Here is a 19055-nt window from a genome sequence, read left to right as displayed (position 1 = left end):
GCCCCGCCCTGCCAAACAGGTTGAAGCGCCCCGCCCTACTGAACGGGTGGCCGGGAAGACGAGTTCCTGGCTGCTAGACTCAGACCCGCCTTCGCATTGCCGAAACTACCATTCCCAAAGTGTTGCGCGCCGAGATTACCGCCGGCCGGCTGGGCGCAGAGCACCTCGGGAATTGTAGTCTACTCCCGGGACCTATAAGCCCACGCCGCTTTAGCTGAACTATGCACCCACAATGCCCTGCGGCCCCCAACACGTGTAGTGGTTAACTCTGAAGCTGTCCCCTTGGAGCTGCCCACCACGCAGGACCGGCATCTCTGGGCTCTTGCAGCGGGATGCTAGCAATGACGAGGGGAGGGTGGGTTTCAGTAGAATCGGGGAACAGCTCAACCTTAGGCAGTGAAAGAAGTAACTTTATGATGAAAACAGTACAGACAACAGCTTAGCACTTACAGATCTTAGCCAAGATCTCCCTGGCCCACCCCACTCCACTCCCCTCCCCTCTAGCCTCCCCACCCTCCTGCCCGTGGAGGGTTTCCTGTGATCTCTCCATGTTCTCAGTGAGATGTAGAATAGATCCCTGGGCTGGCAGCCCTAAACTTCTGGAACACTGACTTCCTGGGGCTGCTTCCTTGTCAGGAGGGATCAGGTGATCTCAGAGGGCCTCTGGTTTTAAACTGGTGCGTTTCTTCTGGCCTCTTCCACTCCCCAGGGATCCCATGGGAAGTGGGATATGTGCACAGGAGAATTGACTGTAAGCAAAATAGAACAAGAGTGTGACAGAGCCACCACCCCAGGACTGGAAAAATGGCAGCAGGGACAAGGAGGTCAGGGGCAGGTGACCCCTGGCTTTATGTTGCTTCTTCAGGCCCAAGGTCAGGCCTGGGCTCCTGGCAGGTAGGGCCAGCCCAGCCCCAGTAACAGCGGCAGCTGAAGGACTCCCAAGCTCCAGGGCTGCCATCTGGCTGCAGGTGCAGAAAGGCTTCCAGCTGTCCTGGGTCTTGCCAGGCACAACGGCCATGGCCATGGCACCGCTGGTGACTGCAGACCATGGCTGCCCTGGTCACGTTGACCACATAGGGGCCCAGGGTGCCCACTAGGTAGTCATGGAGATGCCAGCACTCCTCCTGAGGAGAGGGGAGGGATGTATCAATGCTCCTGCTCCATGGCCCTGACATAGTCTTTCCCCAACTCTGGGACCCCAGCATGGAATGTGTGGCAGGCTGGAGGGGGCAATGATCACCTCAGAGCTGGAGAAACTCAGGTCCCCCCAGAGCACCACGCCGGCTGCCCCCAGTGCAGCGCTCACACCAATGGTCTGCATGAGTTCACCCTGGAGACAAAGAGCTGCTAAGCCAGGGCTGGGCTGGCTAGATCCACCTGGGCCTACATCCAACTTCCAGAACTTCCGTGGCTCACTACCATGATCTGGTTCCACCTCTAGAGCAGGGCCCCTTGACCTTGAGCCTCTGAGTGGCTTCCAGGCCCTTCACTCAGAGAATGTCATGCTTCCCCACTCAGACCCCTAGACTTCAGCTTTCACTCACCTGGGACAGGAACCTCCCAGACCTCCGGTGTGTGAGGCGGGCGTAGGCCAGGACAGGCAGGGGATGTAGGTGCCCAGTGAAGGCCACACGGAAAGCCTCCTCCAGGCGGTATCGGACAAATGCCTGGTGATGGGCAGGTGGTAGCCTGGGTGGTAGGTAGATGCTGGGGAAGAGGGCGCTGGAGGCAGCCCAGAGCCAATAGAGTTGGGTGTTGCGGGCCAGGGCAGCTGCATGGCAGTGGCCTGTGTAATTGGAAGCCCGACCGCGCCAGCCATTGCCACAGGCTGGGTAGCGATAGAAGCCCCAGAGCCCGTGAGGCTGCAGTGCTCGGCCTAGCCGCAACGTGTCCTCCATCAGTGCACGGGCTGCCTGTTCAAAGCCAGTACGGGCTTTGTAGAGCTGCTCCTGGGGGTCCAGGTTGGGGAATACCTGCTGTGCCCAAGCCCAGGAGACTGCCTGATAGGCGTGGCGGCGGCCCCAGTTCCCGGCCCAGAGTGGACACCATTCCTCCCAGTCCAGCACTGCCAGGCCAGCGAAGCCGGGTAGCAGGCTGTGGCGGATCTGATTGGCAGCCTGTGCCAGGTGGCGGTCAAGGGGCACAGCCTGGGGGATGCCCCCATTGTGAGCTGTGCCCCTGGGCCCAAGGTAGGGATAGAGGCCAAGTTGATTCTTGTAGAAGATGGTGATATTCTGGCCATGGAAATGCTGACCACGGTTGGCTGTGATGCCCAGGGCCTCCAGTGGCAGGTGCACACCAAAGCGGGCCTTACAGCGTGCTGAGGGTACATTCCACAGCACCAAGAAGGGGTGTTCAGGGGCCTGCAGCTGGGGCTGGCCACACCCCAAGCACAGGGCCACCCCTAGCACCAGGGCCGGGCCTAGCTGCATGGTCATGCCCCAGGGATGGAAACCTGCAGGAGAAAGGGAGTGTGAGTTTAGAGTCCATGGCCATGGCCATACCTTCTGCTCAACAGAGAAAGTGGGAAGATTTCTCCAGCTCCTCCCCACAAGGAAGGAAGGTGGGAAGAGCATGGTTCCCAAGGGGGTCACATGGGCTTCTCACAGCTCAAGATGGCCTGGGCAGGTACCCTTCCATGTTGTCCATTTCTGTCATGACAACACTGTGCCCTCTGACATCTCCCCCATCCACAGCTCTCACAAGTCCCCTCTTTCCTCTGCCCATCTTGTTTCCTGCCCCAAGAACACTCAGCTCCTACCCTGCCTGGCTTAATCCCTACTCAGCACTCAGATCTCTGCTGTGCCATCACCTAGGTCTGATCTCCAAGTGGAATGAGGGCACTTGAGCTCCGACTGACTCAGCATGGATCCTGCCACTGTATGCCTGCCCTGTCCCTTGGGTCCAGAGCCTGTCTGTCCAGTTCCCCACTGCCTGTGCCCAATCCAGGGCCTGACACACAGCAGGTGCTCAGTAAATAATGATGAGTGAGTGAATGTGGAAGGAAACAGAAACCCTGTCCCCTGGGCCTGGTAGAGTGAGGGGAGCAAAGGGTAAATGTCCCTCCATCCATGGCCCTAAGGCCAAGGTGGATCTGGGGGCTCCTGCAGGCATAGGGGACCTAAGACAAGGCTGGGAAGTGGGGGTGAGGGTCAACAAATACACTGTCACAGCCACACCCAAGAGAAGCCTTTATTCAGCCACACTGAGAGCTCTGAGCTACAGCCATGGAGCCATCTCCTGGCCCCACTGGCACTTGGGAAATGTGCCCAGGCTAAAGCTGCCCCCAGGGCCTAGAAGCTGAGGATGGCCAGTGGGCTGAGGCTGGTACTGTCCTGGGCAGTCAACTGACCCGGAAAGACAGTGTCTTGCACTGGGTAGTCCTCAGATGTCTTTTTCCATCCAGAATACAGGGCATCCTCTCAGGTCGTGGTATTGTGTTTCCAGCAGGCTTTGTGGAGGGGGCCCTGCTGGAGGTCGGGGTAAGGCGGTCAAGGGCTCAGGCAGGGGAGGGGGTGGTGGCAATGATGGCTCCTTTGGGGCTCTTAGGGCAGCTTGGGCAGTCAGGCTAGGGGCCTTGACAGGTGGCCGGGGAAAGGGAACCCTGGGGAAGGCATTGAGCAGGGTGGTGGGCAGCCGCCGGCTGGTGAAGACCAGGCCCTGCACAGGCTCACCCAGCTGGTAGCCCAGGTGGGCATAAAAGTGTAGCTGGTCGTGGGTGGTGAGGTGTAGCCGGCGGAAGCCCCGGGCGTGAGCAAAGGCCTCCAGGCCCTCCATGAGGCGGCGGCCAAAGCCACGGCCCCTCAGGGCCCGGGCCACCACCACTGTCTCCACTAGGAGGCTCTGGGGCCGGTCCAGCACCCGTGACAGGCGGGCATGGCCCACCACAATGGGGGCTGCCTCGGGCGTGGGACAGGGGCTCAGCAGCATCAAGCAGAGGGGGAAGGCGTCTGAGGACTGGCCCAGGGAGTGCAGGCGGGAGGCGCGGCTGCGGGGCCACTGCTCATTGATGAGGTCGGCACAGGCATCCAGGAGCTCAGGTCGGCAATGCACAGGCTCCAGGGTCAGCTCAGCCAGGTTGGGGGCTGGGGTCTCCTCTGGCTGGCGTGCAGGATCCAGCGTCAGCTTGGCCAGGTTGGATCTCAGGGTCACCTCTGGCTGGCATGCAGGACCCAGAGTTAGTTGGGGTGGGCTGGTACTCAGGATCAGCTCCACCTGGTATGTAGGGTCTAGGGTAGGGGTCAGCTTGGCTGGGCCAGGGCTGAGTCAGCTCTTGCCTACATGGAGGATCCAGGTTCAGCTGAGTCAGGCTAGGAACCAAGGTTATCTCCTGCTGGGTTGCAGGTAGCTCAGTCCCAGGCAAGGGGTTACGCCACAGTCTCCAGGCAGTGTTATCGCCTCAGACCACAAGAGAGCATCCTGTGGACAACAGCCATGCTGGGCTGTGCCAGAAGGGAGGATGGGGTTGGGGCAAAGAGTGGCTGACAGAGTGCTAGGGAGGGCCACACATCCTCATACTGGTGGGCTGCACCCTGCCCCCATATTCATTTGACAGCACCGATGACCTGGAGGATCCCATCCCCTATACCTGGGGGAGCTGACTCAGGTGGAGAGCAGAGGGGATGGGTCCAGGATGCCCTGCCTTACACTGGACAGAGACTGAGGGCTAAAGGCTGGGGCAGAACTCAAAAGAGTCCTGGCCTCAGCCTGCCCTGGCTACAGCTTTGTCCTCCCCAGGACAGTGGATCCAGCCCTATACCATGGCAACTGGCTGGCCAGTGGACAGAAGATGCAAACTAGACACCACAACCCCCTGCTTAACCCCCTGCATTCCCTTTGGAGGAAACACAGCTACCCCCAGGAACTCTGCTGTCCCACCCTTCTCTCTCTACTCCAGGTCGCAGCCTTTTTGACCACCTGGGTCGTGCCTACTACCTAACAGATCCTGGGACAACATTCACCCACCCATCAGGCTCAATTTTCCCCTGCCTGGATTGCCTTCCCTGCCTGGGACACAGAGTTCATGGCCCCCTCCCCCAAACTGCCCAGTTCAGGGCACTTTAACTGGGCAAGGACCCACCTGTCCCCTCAGAAAGGGTCCCAGCAGCTGTAGCAACGGGCCAGGCGCACATAGCAATGTGGCTCCTACAGACCTGGTTCCCCACTGGCCTGAGTTTCGTAGCCACCATAGATAAGAACCACAGCTTCCTTCCTACATCCACAGGGGTGTCCAACGGCCACCAGGCTGGGGGCTCAGACCCCTTGCCTCCAAACTCCAATGCCTGCCCATCCTACCCGAGGCTCTGCTGGCAGGAGGGTCTATGCTGGGGGTATTCTAGTGGCAGGTGGCCGCTGGGCCCTACCCTTCTACTCACCTGCTCCAGAGGGGATGCCCTGGCTCCCCTTTACCTCCTCCCCAGGAAGGCTCCCTGAGCTTGAGGCCAGTTCCACACTGGTCAGTAACAGGCAGCCCCCTCCCCTCACACCACGTCCCACTCAGAGGGCTGTAAGTTCCTCACCTGCATCAGCCACCTCCACAGCAGTTGCACCCCTGGACCAGGAGGGAGGAAGCCCCAAGATCCGCCCCTGGGCCTGGAGCCCCAAACTTCCCCCGCGAGCTTAACCCATTCTGTGCCGACCCCACCCACTGCGGGCGGGGCTCCCGGGTCCTCAGACTGGGCAGTCTCTCCTGCCTCGGTTTCCCCCTTCTTCCCAGTGTGTGACAAACCGTGGAGTTTGGGGGTGGAAGCTTCGGGAGCCTGACTTTGGGTGGGTGTGGCTCGGCATGCTCTGGGAGGGAAAGATAGACGCAAAGAGGGCATGCAGGGCGGCAGAGTCACTTGAGGACAGTACGCATGGCAGACGCGAAGAGCGGGAGACAATGAAGACGAACACGCCGAGCGTGGGGAGGGGGCACTACTGACATGCTGACGCCGTACTCCGGGATGCTCCGCGTCCACGATCCGCACGAATCGGTATCTCGCTCTCTGTCTCGGACTCCTCCGGGTGCCCGCGCTGGCCCCTAGCGGTGCGGCGGTCGCACTGCAGCCGTCACGGCCCGCGGCGCACCACTTCCGGCGTCTCCCGGGTTGCGCGGCCGCCGCCTAGGCCCCGCCCCCGGCCGTGAGTGTCATGACACTACCCCAACGCAGATCGGGCCTCTGCCCTGGCTCCACCTCTGCCCCGCCTGTCCTTGCTTATCGAGGCCCAGTGAGTTCCGACTGAGCGCGGGCTCTGTCTCGGGTTGGCTGGGCTTCTGTCTCGCCTCGCCCCGCCCTGCCCCGCCCTGCCCCGCCCCAGGCTCAGATAGGTCTCGCCTCTGCTCCGCTTTGTCTCAGCTCACGTGGGGCTTCTGCCCCAGTCCAGGGTGCGACTGGTCAGGTGGAACTTCCTCCTGGAATCTGGGCCCCACCCTGGGAAGTAGCCTCGGACAGACATCAGCTCTGAGTGAGAGAACTTTTCTTGTGCCTTCTGGATCCCAGCGCCTGCACGTATTACGCGCTCCATAAACAGCTCTTGAAGCAAGAGTCATGTCAGCTTTATTTGCAAGGCTGATACTTCTGAGCGGATTCAGGTTGCGCAGGGCTGTTTACCATCAACACACAATAGGGGCCAAAGGGTTCTGCCTCTATAGCCAGGCAGCCTGGTTTGAATCTCAGCGCCTTCATTTTCTGGCTGTGCAACCTTGGGCAAAGTGCTTACCCTCCCTGTGTGTGCCTGTTTCCTCATAACGTCGTGTTAGGATTGCACAATTAAGTTAGCCTACTTAAAAGGCTTAGCACAGGACTTGGAAAGAGTAGACGTCCAATGAATGTCAGTTCTTACGATGGCTTAAGTTTAAAGACTTGCTCAGTGTCTCTGGAAGAAATATTTTTGACCATGCTGGGTGGGTTTCCAAGGCTCTAACTCCTTATGCAACTATCCTGGTCTGTAAGCACGTGTGCATGTGCTGGCATAGGCTCATGACTGGCTGAGTGTACTTCTGACTGTGACCATGATATGTGTGACTGCCTGTACTTGAGAGAGCCACAGCCAGTCCCAGAGTGCACTAGGTACTCAAGGTGTGCATGTGCCAATCACCACATGCCCTGCTGCTCACACCATGTTCCTCTCCACCCACGGTAGCAGCGACATTTGAATTTCTCAGCCATCTGCCCCCAATCCTCCAGTAAGAGGGCACCTCGTAGGGTCAGCTGTCCACCACCAGGCATGGGCTTGATGGAGAAACTGGTGGGGTTGAAGTTGAGGAGGGCCTCAGGGTGGCTGAGGCGCCGGGCACAGCGGCCATGGCCAGAGCACAGGGCTTGACTGCACAGAAGCGCCCCGCTGGTCACATTCAGGATGAAAGGCCCCAGCGTCGTGTCAACATACTCCTTGATGGCCTGGCATGACTCCTAGGTGGGAAGGGATGTGTCAGGGACATCACGGCCAGGCATGGGCCCAGCTAGGGCATCGAGGCATTCACCTGCGAATCAGCCAGGACTGCAAGGGTAAACGGTGGGCCAGCATCTCCCCGGTCAGCCTGGCAGCCCCACCCCTGCCCCCACCCTCACTCCCATCCTGGGCCTGAGCTCACCTTGGTTCTCGTGTTCTCCCAGCTCACCCAGAGCACCACTCCTGCCGCCCCCTGGGCTGCGCTCTCCCCCAGACTGTGCTCCAGCTCCTCCTGGAGAAAGGACAGCATAGCTCTGTGGGGCCTCCCTCCCTCCCCACAGCAGACTGACATGACACTATTGGATAGGACAAATCATTCATAACCCCCACCTGGGGCTGCTCTAACCCTAGTGGCCAGAGGCAGGCTTGCCCTGACTCTAGCCTGTGAGTGCCCTGCAGGCAGGGACTCTGATGAATGCTGAGTCTGTGCCGAGCAGATCTTGGCACACAGCAGGTGCTCAAAGACTGTGAGAGGGAATTGATGAAGGTGCCCTAAGGCTAAAGTGCCCCAGGGCTGTGTGGCCTCAGTTGTTGGACTAATGCCAGACAAGGTAGGCTATGACATGGGCAGGGTCACAGGAGACTTACCAGGGGCAGAAAGTGGTTAGTCATGTCGTAGAAGATCTGGACGTAGGGCAGCACCGGCAGACTAGGGTCCCCAGCACCCACAGCCACACGGAATGCCTCACTCACTCGGTGCCGCACATACATCTGTGCCTTCCTTGTGCCCTCCATGGCCGCAGGTATGTAGATGCTGGGGTAGAGGGCACGGCTCTGGCTCCACAGCCACCCCAGCTGGTCATTCTGGGCACGGATACTTGGTGGGCACTGGCCTGTGTAGTTGGGGTTTAAAAAGTCATAGTTATAGCAGTCAGGGAAGCCATAGTAGCCCCACAGGCCATGAGGCCGCAGTGCTTGCCCCAGCTTGAGGGTGCCTGCCATCCAGGCCTGCGCAGCCCCCTGGAACTGGTCCTGAGCTGCTGCCTCCACCAAAGGAGCTGGCCAGTAGGGGTGCTGCCTCTGTACCAGAGCCCGTGAGCGCTGCCGATAAATTTCCTTGGTGTCCCAGTTGAAGGCCCAGCGTGGGCGCCATGCCTCCCAGTCAATGACCGCCAGCCCTGAGAAGTCAGATGCAGGCATGGCGGCCAGGATGTCCTGGAATGTGCGGACCAGGTGGGCATCCAGGCTGGCATTCTGAGGCAGGCCACCAAACACGGGTTCCCCAGCAGACGTGTAGTAAGGATAGGTACCCAGCTGGGAGCTGTAGAAAATGGTCATGTTAGGGCCGCGAAAGTCCTGCCCCGGGTTGGCCACCACATCAAAGACACTGACATCCACGTCCACGCCGTGTTTCTCCAGACACCATTGGGTGTTTGCGTTCCAGACGGTGGTGAAGGGCCGGTTGGGTACCACAGGGCCCCTGGAGCCTTGAGCCATGCTGAGCAAGTTCAGGAAGAGGGTGCAGATGGGAAGCAGGTGGGCTGCCATGGCCCAGGGCAGGTCTAGGGAAACCTGGCCAAGGGAGGTAGAGCTGAGAGCGGGCCTAGAACTCTCTGACCCCTACTGAGGGCAGGCAGGCCAAGCCCCTTGCTCATTAATCCACCCCTGTTCTGACTTCAGGTAAATATTGACCTGCAGGGCTCAGGGAGGTCAGAGGGTAAAGGAGAGGCATTGAGGGGAACATGGCCACTAGACGGCACATCCACATTGCCTCTTGGGCTGGACCTCTGCCCCTTGTCTCCCACAGGCCTCCCCTTGGCCTCAATTCGCCCACCCCCTCTTTCCCGAGGGCCACAGAAGCCATGGCATCTGTTTTGAGAAGACCAGCTGAGAGCCAGGCCCTCAGCCCCCAGGCTGACCAACTGGTGGGGGCAGGGGCCAGGGAGTCTTTCCTGTCTCTTCCCCCAGGAATCCTGGCCAGCCACTGGAGGAGGGGATGCTCAGTGACCAAGGAAAGGTCAGCCCAGCCCTCCTGTACGCCCGCCAGTCTGCCCACTTGTCCCTGCTGACCTCAGGGCTGAAGGGCCTCATTCTCCAAACTTCCTGACCCCAGGGTGGTGCGGGCCAAGGCCCAGCTCAGCAAGATTCTGTTCCTTAACTCTGGCTCCAGCTGCACCAGGACTCTTGGAGGAAGAAGCTGCTGCTGGAAACTCTGAGCTTTTGTAGGGGTCACTCCACCCAGTCTGGGGGCGGGCTGAGGGGGTGGGCCCTGGGTTGGAGGGCTGGGCCAGACAGCCCAGCCATGTCTGCACTCCTAGCAAAGTGCCCTCCCTAGGACGTGGGGCTGGGCCGGAAGTGGCCCCTCCCACTCTGTCAGCTGGAGCTGGACTTTGTGGCTTTATTTGGCATGGCTGGGGGGAGGCAGTGCAGGGAGGCTGTCTGGGTGGCAGATTTAACGGGGCAGGCCTGTCTGTGATACTGGAGTCTAGGTGCCTCAGGATGGTACAGCCAGGGAGTGTACTTCCCTGCATGGCTGTGTTAGGACGTCTATGGACCTTAGGCATGTTTGCCTTTGTTGGCCCCTTCATCCAAAAAATATTTTAGAATATATTTTACAACTATATTGGTAGGTATAATCCAGACTGAGTTCATTATTATATAGTCATTATTATAAACTTCTCTTATAATCAAAAAAGATTAAATTAAAATATTTTGGGGCCCATCTAAATACTGTGGCCCTGTGCCTACTGTGCCCAGTGGGTAAGTCATCCCTGCTCTAGGGACCTGTGTCTGAAAAGCACTGTGTTCCTGAAGTCAGGGCTGCATTTCCCCATTTGTATACGTGCTGGGTCAGGGACCATGTCTTGGTGAAGCCCCAGTTACTGGACATCGGGGCTTCCCCACAAACTCCAGTAGAGTGTTTGTGTATGTGAGAATGGAACCCTGTTGTCTTACGAGCATGAAATCCTGTGTTTGTGTGATCATGGTATGAGCACAGGCATATCAGTGATGGCATGTTTGTTCATCCCTTTGTGATTTCACTTGCTTGCTTGCTGATTCAGAAGCTAGTAACAGACCTGCTAAGTGCCCAGGCCCAGGCTTGCCTGCCAGGGTGGGGTGAAGGAAACCTCATGTCCCAGGCCCAGGTGAAAGCACGGCTGGGATCTACAGCTCAGTCTGAATCTGAGGTCTTGGCTCTCTGGCACAGTGGTCACTGGAGCAGTGACCCAGTTGGCTATCATCTGGATTGGTCCATCCAGGCTCGCTAGAATGAAGCTGGCAGGGCTAACGGGGAGGAGGGCCCAGGGTACTAGGGGCTGTGGGCACATCAGCCACGACCCAAACATGGGATCTAGCCACAGAGGTGGTAGCTACGGCTCTTGTTCAGAAAGCAGGGTCCCAGAATGATGACCATTAATGTTACAGAGCCTGGCAGAACTCCAGGGGCTGAGGGGACAGGAGAACATGAGGTAGCCCCGACCCCCTCCCCAAGGCTCCATGCTACCTCCCAAAACTGGGGTAACTCTGAGGTGACTCCCAGAGACCTAGGGCTGCAATTGGCACAACCGGGCCAACCAGCAGGCCAGCATTCTCTAGCTCAACTCAGCCCCATGGAGAAGCGATGATGGTGGAATAGCAGAAGCAGCTCTGGGGCTTGAAGCCATCCTCCACCCAGGGCCCTGCCACAGGCCTGCTCCTGCGGAGCTGGACTGGTCGGATTGGTTCCAGTAGTGAGTGAGTGAGTGAGTGAGTGTGTGTGTGTGTGTGTGTGTGGTGGAGATGGGAGGTCAGTCCAGCTTCCCGGTGCAGCAATGCCTGCTCTCTCGGGTTGTGTTACCTCAGGCCCCTGAGTCACCTCACTCCCCATCACCCCACCCATAGGACAGCTGTTCCTGCTGCTCTGTTCCCCAGTTGTACTTTTCCCAAGGCTGTCTTCCAGGTCCTCCTGGGGAAGTGATGTGAGGTGGTCACAGGTTTGTACGGAGGGTCATGGGAGGGTAGGTACAGGTCACAAGCAGTGTAGAGGTCACAGAGGTTTGGGAAAGGTAAGAGCTGTGTAGGGTCACACAAGTAGGGGAATCAGCTTTGCATATAGGGGGTTACAGGTATGTAGGGGGTCACAGCTAAGCAGGTAAGGTCACAGCTGTGTGTGGGGGTCACAGGTAGGGAAGTCACAGGTGTGGGGGAGACAGGTCACAGCTCCCCCTTCCTTGCCCTCCCTCTACTGACTCTATCACCTTGCGGCCTTATTGACCAACCCCTGAATCTCACTCTTCTCCAGCAGACCTCTCTCCAACTCAGCCACAAGCAGCTGGGAACCCTCCCACCTCGGCATCCTCCTCCACCATGTGCTCTGCCATCGCCCTCCCAGGGCTTCCACCCAGCCCTGCTCTCTCCATTCTCTGCCATCAGCAGACAGGGGGATGGAGGATTGCTTTACAACCTGAATTGAGATCCATTTGGTGGGGATTGCTTCTCCAGGCTCTAATCACACCATTCCCTCACCTGCATGCTTCTCTGGGAAGCGCTCTCCACTATCCAGCATCTCCCTTTACACTGTCATCCCCCTGAGGATGGGGTCTTTGTTGGTGTGGTTCATGACTGCCTCCCTGGGACCCAGCCCAGCCCTGGCATGTGTGTGTGCTCAGTGTGTTCACCGAACAGGTGAGACAGTCACTGCCATCAGACACAATTAGGCTTGGGGCTGTTCCAGGGCTGCCCCTCCTGCCTCTGCCTGCAGCAGGCTCCCAGTCACACCCCAGCCTCAAACTCTGTGTCCCCATCAGTGTTCTGAACTTCCCCAGCCTTTACCCATACTTTGTTCCTAGCACTGAGTTTCCTCCTCACCTTTTAAAACTCAATGTAGAAAGCATTTCCTCAAGGACACTTCCCTTAAGTCCTTGTGGCTGGGGTGCCCTCCTCACTGCTGGCTGCCTCTTGAGTCTGTCTCCCCAGAGCAGGTGTTTCCCGAGTGTGGGGGCTGAGTCATCACTGGTATGGACAACAGGACCCCAGGTATAGGTTTGATGGCTGAAGGGGTAACTTGCTTAAGAAACAGAGGGAGTGAAGCAGGTCAGAGCTAGTCTGACTGCTCCAGCTCCAACTTCTCTCCCCTGGGACAGCTGGGGAAAAGCCGTGCTCTCCCATGGCCAGGACAGAACTGATCATTGAGGATGCCTCCCCATCCCTCCATCATGCATCTCTATGGTGGGACAGGGACTGGACCTCAGGATTCAGATCCCAATGCCTTGCTTGCCTCTCTCTGACCCAGACAGGGAGAGGTACGTGTGGCTGGAATCCATGGTCCTTAGGAGCAGGGGTTGGGGGGGGTAAGGGTGGGTGGAGATATCCTTGCCTGTGAAAACAGCACGGAGGGGTGGTCTGGCTACCTGCCCAGCCAGGGAAGATCAAACATCCGCTTTCCACTTTCTCCTTGGGTGGGCAAGGCGAGGCGAACGGCACTGGCCCAGCTCAGGGTACAGGGGCAAGGAGAAGCAGCACAATGAGCCCCGTTCATAGGTTCAACAGAAGGTTGGACCTAACTGCCATCCAATTAATATGGAGAAAGCAAGGTCCTCGGTGTTGGAGGTGGAATGTGAGTCCCTCTACTCCCAGTGGTCCCTGTCCTAGTGGGATAGCTAGAGTGGGCAGCTCTGGGCCCCCAGGTCCCAGTGAACGCATTTTACAGATGAGAAGTCCGCAGCTGAGGAGTCTCACAGTGACAGAACTGACTTCAAACCTTATACGGAAGAGCCTGAAATCTCTCGTACATGCCCTGGTCCAGGTGCAGACGATCCAAGCACAGAAGCAGTTGTCTTATATTTAATTTACAAAAGAGACCCCAAAATAATAATAATAAACTACCCAGGGACAGGGGAGAAGGGTCAGGTCCTCCCCGGCCCAGCTGTGCCCCTCTTCCCCTACGGCCAGGAGGAAGGGGCCTCCCAGGGGACTGCCCCTCCCCCTTAGAACAGGGGGTAGGAGCTGGCATGGACACCCTACTGGGCATCCCAGGGGCTCTGCCCCTCCAGACTCCAGTCTGTCCACCCCTTGCAGGCTTCTACATGCCTGGCACAGCCCCTGTGGCAGAGGCCAGCTTGGCTGACAGCCGGGTGAGAGACCCTTACAAAGTCCAGGTGAGGGCCAGGGCTGACACAGCCAGCAGGCCAGTGAGGTGGGACCCAGCCCAGGCCACACTGGCACCCCCAGCTGCCCGCCTACGGTCCCACTGGCATTGCTCGCCACCCCAGCCTAAGTAGCACTGGCAGCGAAAGTGCGTCTGCAGGTAGTTGCGGTCGGCCCGACTGAGCTCCCCCTCTGGTCGAAGCTGGGGCTCATCAGGGTCGTGGCTAGGCACTAGGCGGAAGCTGCTGGCACTGAGGTGCAGGAAGGTATTAGCGCTGGGGTCGCGGCGCACACAGCGCCCGTGGCCATGGCACTGGGCCCAGCTGCAATACTGGGCGGCCCAGGACACATTGACGACGTAGGGAACCAGCAGCTGTGTCAGGTAATCCTTGAGGTGCTGGCAGGTTTCCTGGGGGCAGAGGCCAGGGATCAAGGTCAGCTGCCTCAGCTCACAGGCCCAGATAGAAACTCTGCGTCCACACTGTGGTGACTATCTTCTTTTAACAGTGCACGCATGTGCACACACAAGCCTGAGCCCTCACTGTCCCTGTTCCTTCTAAGCAGGGGGTGGGGGTAGGGGCTGGAACCCAGCAGGGCAGGGGGGCAAGGTGGAACTCCATAGCTGTTCGGGACAACAAGTCCCCTTTCCAGGGAGCAGGAGAGGTGGCTCTTCTCTGTTGGGACTGGGGCTGCCTTAGGTGAGAGACAGACAAGGGGGCCACTTTGAGACTTGCAGCCCAAAGCCCAAACTCTCTGCCTGTCCCTGCACACTTGGCTCCAGTAGGCTGGGTGGGTCTTACTTACCATGGTGTACCTCGCATCACCCCAGAGGATGACGCCAGCTGCACCCAAGGCTGCACTCTCGCCAATGGTGGAGATGAGATCCATCTGTGTGAGAAGGAGAGGGTCACTGGGGAAGACTGAAACCACAGGGTGAGAAGAACAGACAGAAGGGTGGGCAGGCCTTAGCCTGTTTCGACTTGCTGACCACCCCCAATCCTGTCCTCCCCATATCACCCCTAGGCAGAAGGAGTTTCACTTTCTCCTTAAACGTTTGAGCCAGTCCCATCCCCACTTTAGGCCTCCGATTCCCACGTCAAGGGGCAGCTTGAGCCTAGTATGTATCTCTCAGGATGCAGTCCAAAGTCAGAATGCTAGGCCCAAGTCCCTGCTCTGCCCTGGATTTGCTGGGAAGCTCTGGGTGAATTTCTCAGCATCTCTGGGCCTCAATTTTCTTATCTGCAAAATGGAGGTAACAATGCCACCCTTTCACCAGATTAGAGAGAGAATGAGGTGGGGGGATGCAGAGTAGCTGGTAGACCAGAGGGAGCGGGGAGGCCCCCTGGTACCTTGAATTTGCAGTCGTTTCCCTAGGAAGAAGGCAAGGCCCTGGGAGGCACATACCTCGCTAAGCCCTGTGAGTCCGTGGCTATAGGTGGGCCGTGTGAAGACATAGACTGGGAGCGCATGGCTGCTGTGGTGGGTGTGAGCCACGCGAAGGGCCTCCTGAACACGGAAGCTGACAAAGTTGCGGCCATGAGTGGAGGAAGCGAGTTTCTCTTCCAGGTAGACAGAGGGGAAGAGGGCCGTGCTCTCGGCCCACAGCCAGGCCAGCTGGTCGTTTCGAGAGACCTCAACATCAGGGCAACGGCCTGTATAGGTTTTCTCGTTCTTCACATAATCGTGGTTATAACAGTCGGGGAAGAGGTAGAAGCCCCATAGGTGCCGAGGCCGAAATGCCTTGACAAATCGCAGTGTTTCCAGCATGAACTGCCGTGCAGCGAACTCAAACTCATATTGTGCCTGCTTGATTACGCGGTCTGGTGGCCAGTCGGGGTGGCGACTGGCCACCAACTGGCGTGATAATTGGCGGTACACATCCTTGTCCCGCCAGTTGCGCACCCACACTGGCCGCCAGTCCTCCCAGTCGATGACTGCCAGCCCTGCAGGCTCCTGTGTACGAATGTAGTGTTCCACATGTCCCTTTAGCATCTTCAGGTGTACCCAGAGGCTGCCGTTCTGTGGCACACCGCCATGCACAGATCTCCCCATCGAATCGAAATGTGGATACATGCCCAGCCGGTCATGGTAGAAGATAGTGATGTTCTGGTTCACGAAACCCTCGTTAGGTGAAGCTTGCACATCAAAGGCCTTCATGTCCTTTGGGTCCAGTGGCACCTTGTGGCGTGGGCCACAGTCTTGTGTGGGCACATCCCATGCTACCACAAAGGGCCGGCCTGTAAAGATGGGCGGTGCTGTGGGCTTGAGCTCCGTGGCCCATGCCACCACCACCACCACCAGGGCCAGTGTGACAGCGGGGCCAAGGCCTGCCCACATACTGGGGGCTGCAGGAAGACAGTGTCACCTGCCTGGCACCAGCTCAGGAACTGTGGGAAGGGTGGGAGAGATCAAGTTAGGCTAGAGAATCCTGGAGGTGCCCACTCCAAACCCATCCACACACCCTAAGCCCATACCGTGTAGGGCACTGTGCCCAAGGTTGTTCAAACGCTGTCACTGGCTAGAACAGGACTGAGAGACCACAGGCCACTGAAGGGAAGGCAAGACCCTGGGAACTCACTGCCAGGAGCACAGGGCTCCTTTCTGAAGCAGGTGGCCTAAGGCTGGGCAGGAACTTCTGTTAGGTCTGTGAGCCCTCTGAGAACTGGAAGAATTGAGCTATGGACTCACTGCTCAGAGACTCACACATGGCTGCTTACCACCCCAGACATGGTTTCTGAGAGCCCCTAAACCAAGGCCCACTCTGTAACCTGTTAAGAACTCTTGGTCCTGAGAAACCATAGCATTTGGGTAAGGCAGGGCACAGCTCATGCAGCAGTTGAGAAGCTGGAACACAGCCCCAGAGCTGGTATCTTTTTTAACACCCGCCCAGCAGAAGAGTGAGGCTACTGGACTTTGTCTCAGCGCATTCTCCCAAGCTTGGTGGAGGCCCTGCCGGGACAAAGGAGCGGCGGATCTCCCACGGTGGCGCCGGCAGACCGGCCTTTCCTTCCACAGCCACCAGGCACGCACGCACCCGCCCGCCAGAGGGGTCCGGGGGAAAGCCCACTCCACCTGGTCTTTGTGCGGGACCCCGCCCCCGCCCCGCACGTGGGGCCTGAACCCGGCTGTGTGGGGGTGGGGCCCCTGGGTCGCCTCCTTAGGCGCATCCCTGGGGTCTCAGAACCGAACCTGCGAAGAGAGAGCCGCAAGGCTATCACTGCCCTCCCTCACCTCGCGCGGGACGCCGCCGGGACCTGCACCATGACCACCGCCATCCCCGCCCCAGCCTGGCCCGCTCCGGCCACTCGACTAGGGAAGGCCCCGGCTCGGCGCCTCTGCTGGCTCCGCCCCTAGACCGCGGGCTCTTTAAGAACCCAGAGCAGAGGCGGACCCGGCGCTGGACTTGCGGCCAGGGCGGGAAGATGTGCCCGACTTTTGCGCCGCCGGTGCCGCATTTTGGGCTCCAAGGTCCTCAGGTCCTCCGCCGAGGAATGTGGCCACCCATGTTGGACCGTGACACCCCTCCGAATAGGGCTTTCTTCTGGAGTCTCATTCATGAACGCCTGTCAGCCCAAAATCCACCCCCCGAAGCCCGCGGCCGGTGGTATAGTCCTCTCTACTCCACGGAGGGGGGCCAGCCACTTAAAGGGACAGCATAAAGGACGCGGGGTCGGGGAGGGAATAAAGGAGGTGGCGTTCCCCAGCCGGGCCACAAGGAGGTGCTGTGGGACTCCAAGGCCTTCGCTGAGGGCAGTACGAATCTGGCTCTGCACCCCTGAGTGTAGCCTCCAGCCCAGGGCACCCTTTTTATGGAAAGCGGGAGGGTGACCAGGGCCGAACTCCTGCCTCCGGGACAGTAATGCCCCGCCCCCACGGATCTGGGCTCCCTCCCTCTGTCCCGGGTCTGAAGGGAAGCCCCGCCCCCTTCCAGACTCGGGGAGGGGGCCGAGCACCCTCATGTTAGCCCTTCCAAGGCTGGGCGGAGGCAGTGGTTGTCCTGGCAACACGAGCTGTGGGTCGCGGCTTGGCCCGCCCTGTGGCGGGCCAGTAAGCCCAGCGGGCCCTGGTTGTAGGGCGTCCCCCTGCCTCCGATCTGCATCTGAGACAAGTCAGTCCTTGGGCTCCCGTCCTCTCCTGTACAGTCTGGCGGAGGAGGTCAGTGGGAGCCCCCAAGGCTCCCTTTCAACTCTGAGGAAGCTGCCACCCTTGTTTAAGTTCCTGGCTAGACCTAGGAAAGCCGGCCCGGCTAGGGGAGTTCCGCCGGACCTCCACCCGATATCCTGAGTCCTTTTGCCCTTAAAGCCCCTTCCGTTGGGCAGCAGGCTTGGAGCTGGAATGAGGCGAGGAATCCTCGACTCTTCTTGATCCGTTCCCCTGAGATCCTCAGCTACCCAAGTGTCCTGAGTCTGCCAACCCATTTCTCACCCTGGTGTCTGAGGAGCGGGAGGGAGCGCAGCTGTGAGCGCATGTACTCACCGGGGTGCAGACTGCGCCGGGCCCACCTGTGTGGGAGTCTGCCGGCCCAGTAGGTGGGCGGCCTCCCTCCTTCCTGGGTAAACCTCTCCAGCCAAGGTAATCGCGCCAGCTGCTGCCCGCCGGGCAGCCCGCCGGCGACTTGATAAACCCTATCCCTCCCACCCGCTCCCGCCTCCCACCCCAGCCCTTTCTCCTCACTTCCTGCTGCCCCTCAGAGAGGAAAGGGCCAGCAACAAATGCGGGGGAAGGGGACCTCCTTGACCCTGTTTCCCTCCGGCTTGTCCTGCTGGCTGGCTGCCCTTCCCACCCTTCCCCTGAGTAGGCCCTGGCTATGCCAAATGTGCCAGGTGACAGGAAGGCTGGGAAACCTGACTCAGGTGCCAGCCTCCCCGATGCTGGCAGCTTCCTTAACACTGAAAGTTCTCCCCAACCTGCCCATGGGGTTGAGGGCCCCTCCTCAAATCCAGCAGCTTGTGAGTGGAGGGGCCCTGGTGGTGGTGCTCTGGGGAGTCAAACTACGGGGATGTTAGGCAGATTGTTCCCCAAAGCAGGTGGTGAAGAAGGGAACCAGCCCTGGGGGTCGGGGTGTTGGGGGAACTTACAGGAGCTGAGTCAATTTTTTTCCACTGAGAGCGGAAGCATCCCGTGTGTGACAGAGTGGACAATGTGTTGATGTGGTGACTGAGGGGTGGGGGTGGGGCAGGGACAGGGTGGATTCTGCAGGGTTCTCTCCTACCAGAGGACATTCCTGGGTGGATTTCACTAACATGCTTTAGAGTAGGGGTCTCCTTACAACATTGGTGAGGAAAGGAGTGTATTTCCTTGGGAAGGGGGTACCCAAAATGTGGCTGGCTCCAGGGAGGGCTGCAGCAGGGTCCCAGTAGGCCCCTCCAGAGTTACAGACTAATCTGTACACCCTCAAGTCACCCTGAGCCTATTCCCCTTTACCCTACTGGCCCACCTCCTTGATGCCCAGGGCCTCTCTCCTAACAGAAGTCTGTGTAAGAGTGGGAGACTGGGGGAGGTGGGCACATACTCTGGAGTCTACCCCTGATGACCAAGGAGTCTAGGACATGGTA

General features: G+C 59.0%; 3 protein-coding genes across 10 annotated transcripts; all 3 read right to left on the bottom strand.

Annotated features, from left to right (window-relative positions):
- Positions 1–171: 171 nt before the first annotated feature.
- HYAL3 (hyaluronidase 3) lies at positions 172–5925 on the bottom strand. Of its 3 annotated transcripts, XM_064496522.1 has the most exons (4): positions 5520–5925; positions 1545–2455; positions 1241–1330; positions 172–1124 (listed from the first exon to the last, which is right to left on the bottom strand). In XM_064496522.1, the coding sequence occupies exons 2-4, from the start codon at positions 2436–2438 to the stop codon at positions 849–851; spliced, it is 1260 nt and encodes a 419-aa protein (XP_064352592.1). In that variant the 5' UTR covers positions 2439–2455; positions 5520–5925; the 3' UTR covers positions 172–848. The 3 variants fall into 3 exon arrangements, with proteins under 3 accessions (XP_064352592.1, XP_064352594.1, XP_064352593.1); XM_064496524.1 differs by lacking the exon at positions 1241–1330 and having other exon boundaries at positions 172–749; XM_064496523.1 differs by lacking the exon at positions 1241–1330 and having other exon boundaries at positions 678–1124.
- On the bottom strand, positions 2470–6729 carry NAA80 (N-alpha-acetyltransferase 80, NatH catalytic subunit). Its single transcript, XM_010978179.3, has 3 exons — positions 6703–6729; positions 5925–6104; positions 2470–4158 (listed from the first exon to the last, which is right to left on the bottom strand). Exons 1-3 carry the CDS (start codon positions 6727–6729, stop codon positions 3385–3387), a joined length of 981 nt encoding a protein of 326 aa, XP_010976481.2. The 3' UTR covers positions 2470–3384.
- Positions 6517–18115, bottom strand: LOC105087442 (hyaluronidase 1). Of its 6 annotated transcripts, none has more exons than XM_010978108.3 (6): positions 17977–18114; positions 14905–15887; positions 14305–14388; positions 8023–8946; positions 7577–7666; positions 6517–7394 (listed from the first exon to the last, which is right to left on the bottom strand). In XM_010978108.3, exons 2-6 carry the CDS (start codon positions 15835–15837, stop codon positions 7077–7079), a joined length of 2349 nt encoding a protein of 782 aa, XP_010976410.2. In that variant the 5' UTR covers positions 15838–15887; positions 17977–18114; the 3' UTR covers positions 6517–7076. The 6 variants fall into 6 exon arrangements, with proteins under 6 accessions (XP_010976410.2, XP_031326234.1, XP_031326239.1 ...); XM_031470374.2 differs by lacking the exon at positions 17977–18114 and adding an exon at positions 16732–16852; XM_031470377.2 differs by having other exon boundaries at positions 7338–7465; positions 17977–18115.
- Between the last annotated feature and the right edge of the window lie 940 nt (positions 18116–19055).

The sequence above is a fragment of the Camelus dromedarius genome, chromosome 17 (assembly GCF_036321535.1).
Source record: "Camelus dromedarius isolate mCamDro1 chromosome 17, mCamDro1.pat, whole genome shotgun sequence".
In the NCBI taxonomy this organism is placed as follows: Eukaryota; Metazoa; Chordata; class Mammalia; order Artiodactyla; family Camelidae; genus Camelus; species Camelus dromedarius.
The sequence above is the reverse complement of the archived record's forward strand: the minus strand, read 5'-3'. Positions and strand labels throughout refer to the sequence as shown.

What these genes read in the sequence shown, in the direction of transcription:
- LOC105087442 (XM_010978108.3), bottom strand. Translation starts at nt 15,837, where the DNA reads ATGTGGGCAGGCCTTGGCCCCGCTGTCACACTGGCCCTGGTGGTGGTG. An exon ending in GTGATGCGAGGTACACCATG is followed by an intron (nt 8,947 to 14,304) that starts GTAAGTAAGACC and finishes TCCCTTGGCCAG; the next exon opens with GTTTCCCTAGACCTGCCCTG. An exon ending in CTAACCACTTTCTGCCCCTG is followed by an intron (nt 7,667 to 8,022) that starts GTAAGTCTCCTG and finishes TCCTTTCTCCAG; the next exon opens with GAGGAGCTGGAGCACAGTCT.
- HYAL3 (XM_064496522.1), bottom strand. Translation starts at nt 2,438, where the DNA reads ATGACCATGCAGCTAGGCCCGGCCCTGGTGCTAGGGGTGGCCCTGTGC. An exon ending in CTGGGAGGTTCCTGTCCCAG is followed by an intron (nt 1,331 to 1,544) that starts GTGAGTGAAAGC and finishes CTTTGTCTCCAG; the next exon opens with GGTGAACTCATGCAGACCAT. An exon ending in TGAGTTTCTCCAGCTCTGAG is followed by an intron (nt 1,125 to 1,240) that starts GTGATCATTGCC and finishes CCCTCTCCTCAG; the next exon opens with GAGGAGTGCTGGCATCTCCA.
- NAA80 (XM_010978179.3), bottom strand. Translation starts at nt 6,729, where the DNA reads ATGAGGAAACAGGCACACACAGGGAGG. An exon ending in AACAGGCACACACAGGGAGG is followed by an intron (nt 6,105 to 6,702) that starts GTAAGCACTTTG and finishes GGCGGGGCCTAG; the next exon opens with GCGGCGGCCGCGCAACCCGG. An exon ending in CCGGAGTACGGCGTCAGCAT is followed by an intron (nt 4,159 to 5,924) that starts GTCAGTAGTGCC and finishes CCTGCATGCCAG; the next exon opens with CCAGAGGTGACCCTGAGATC.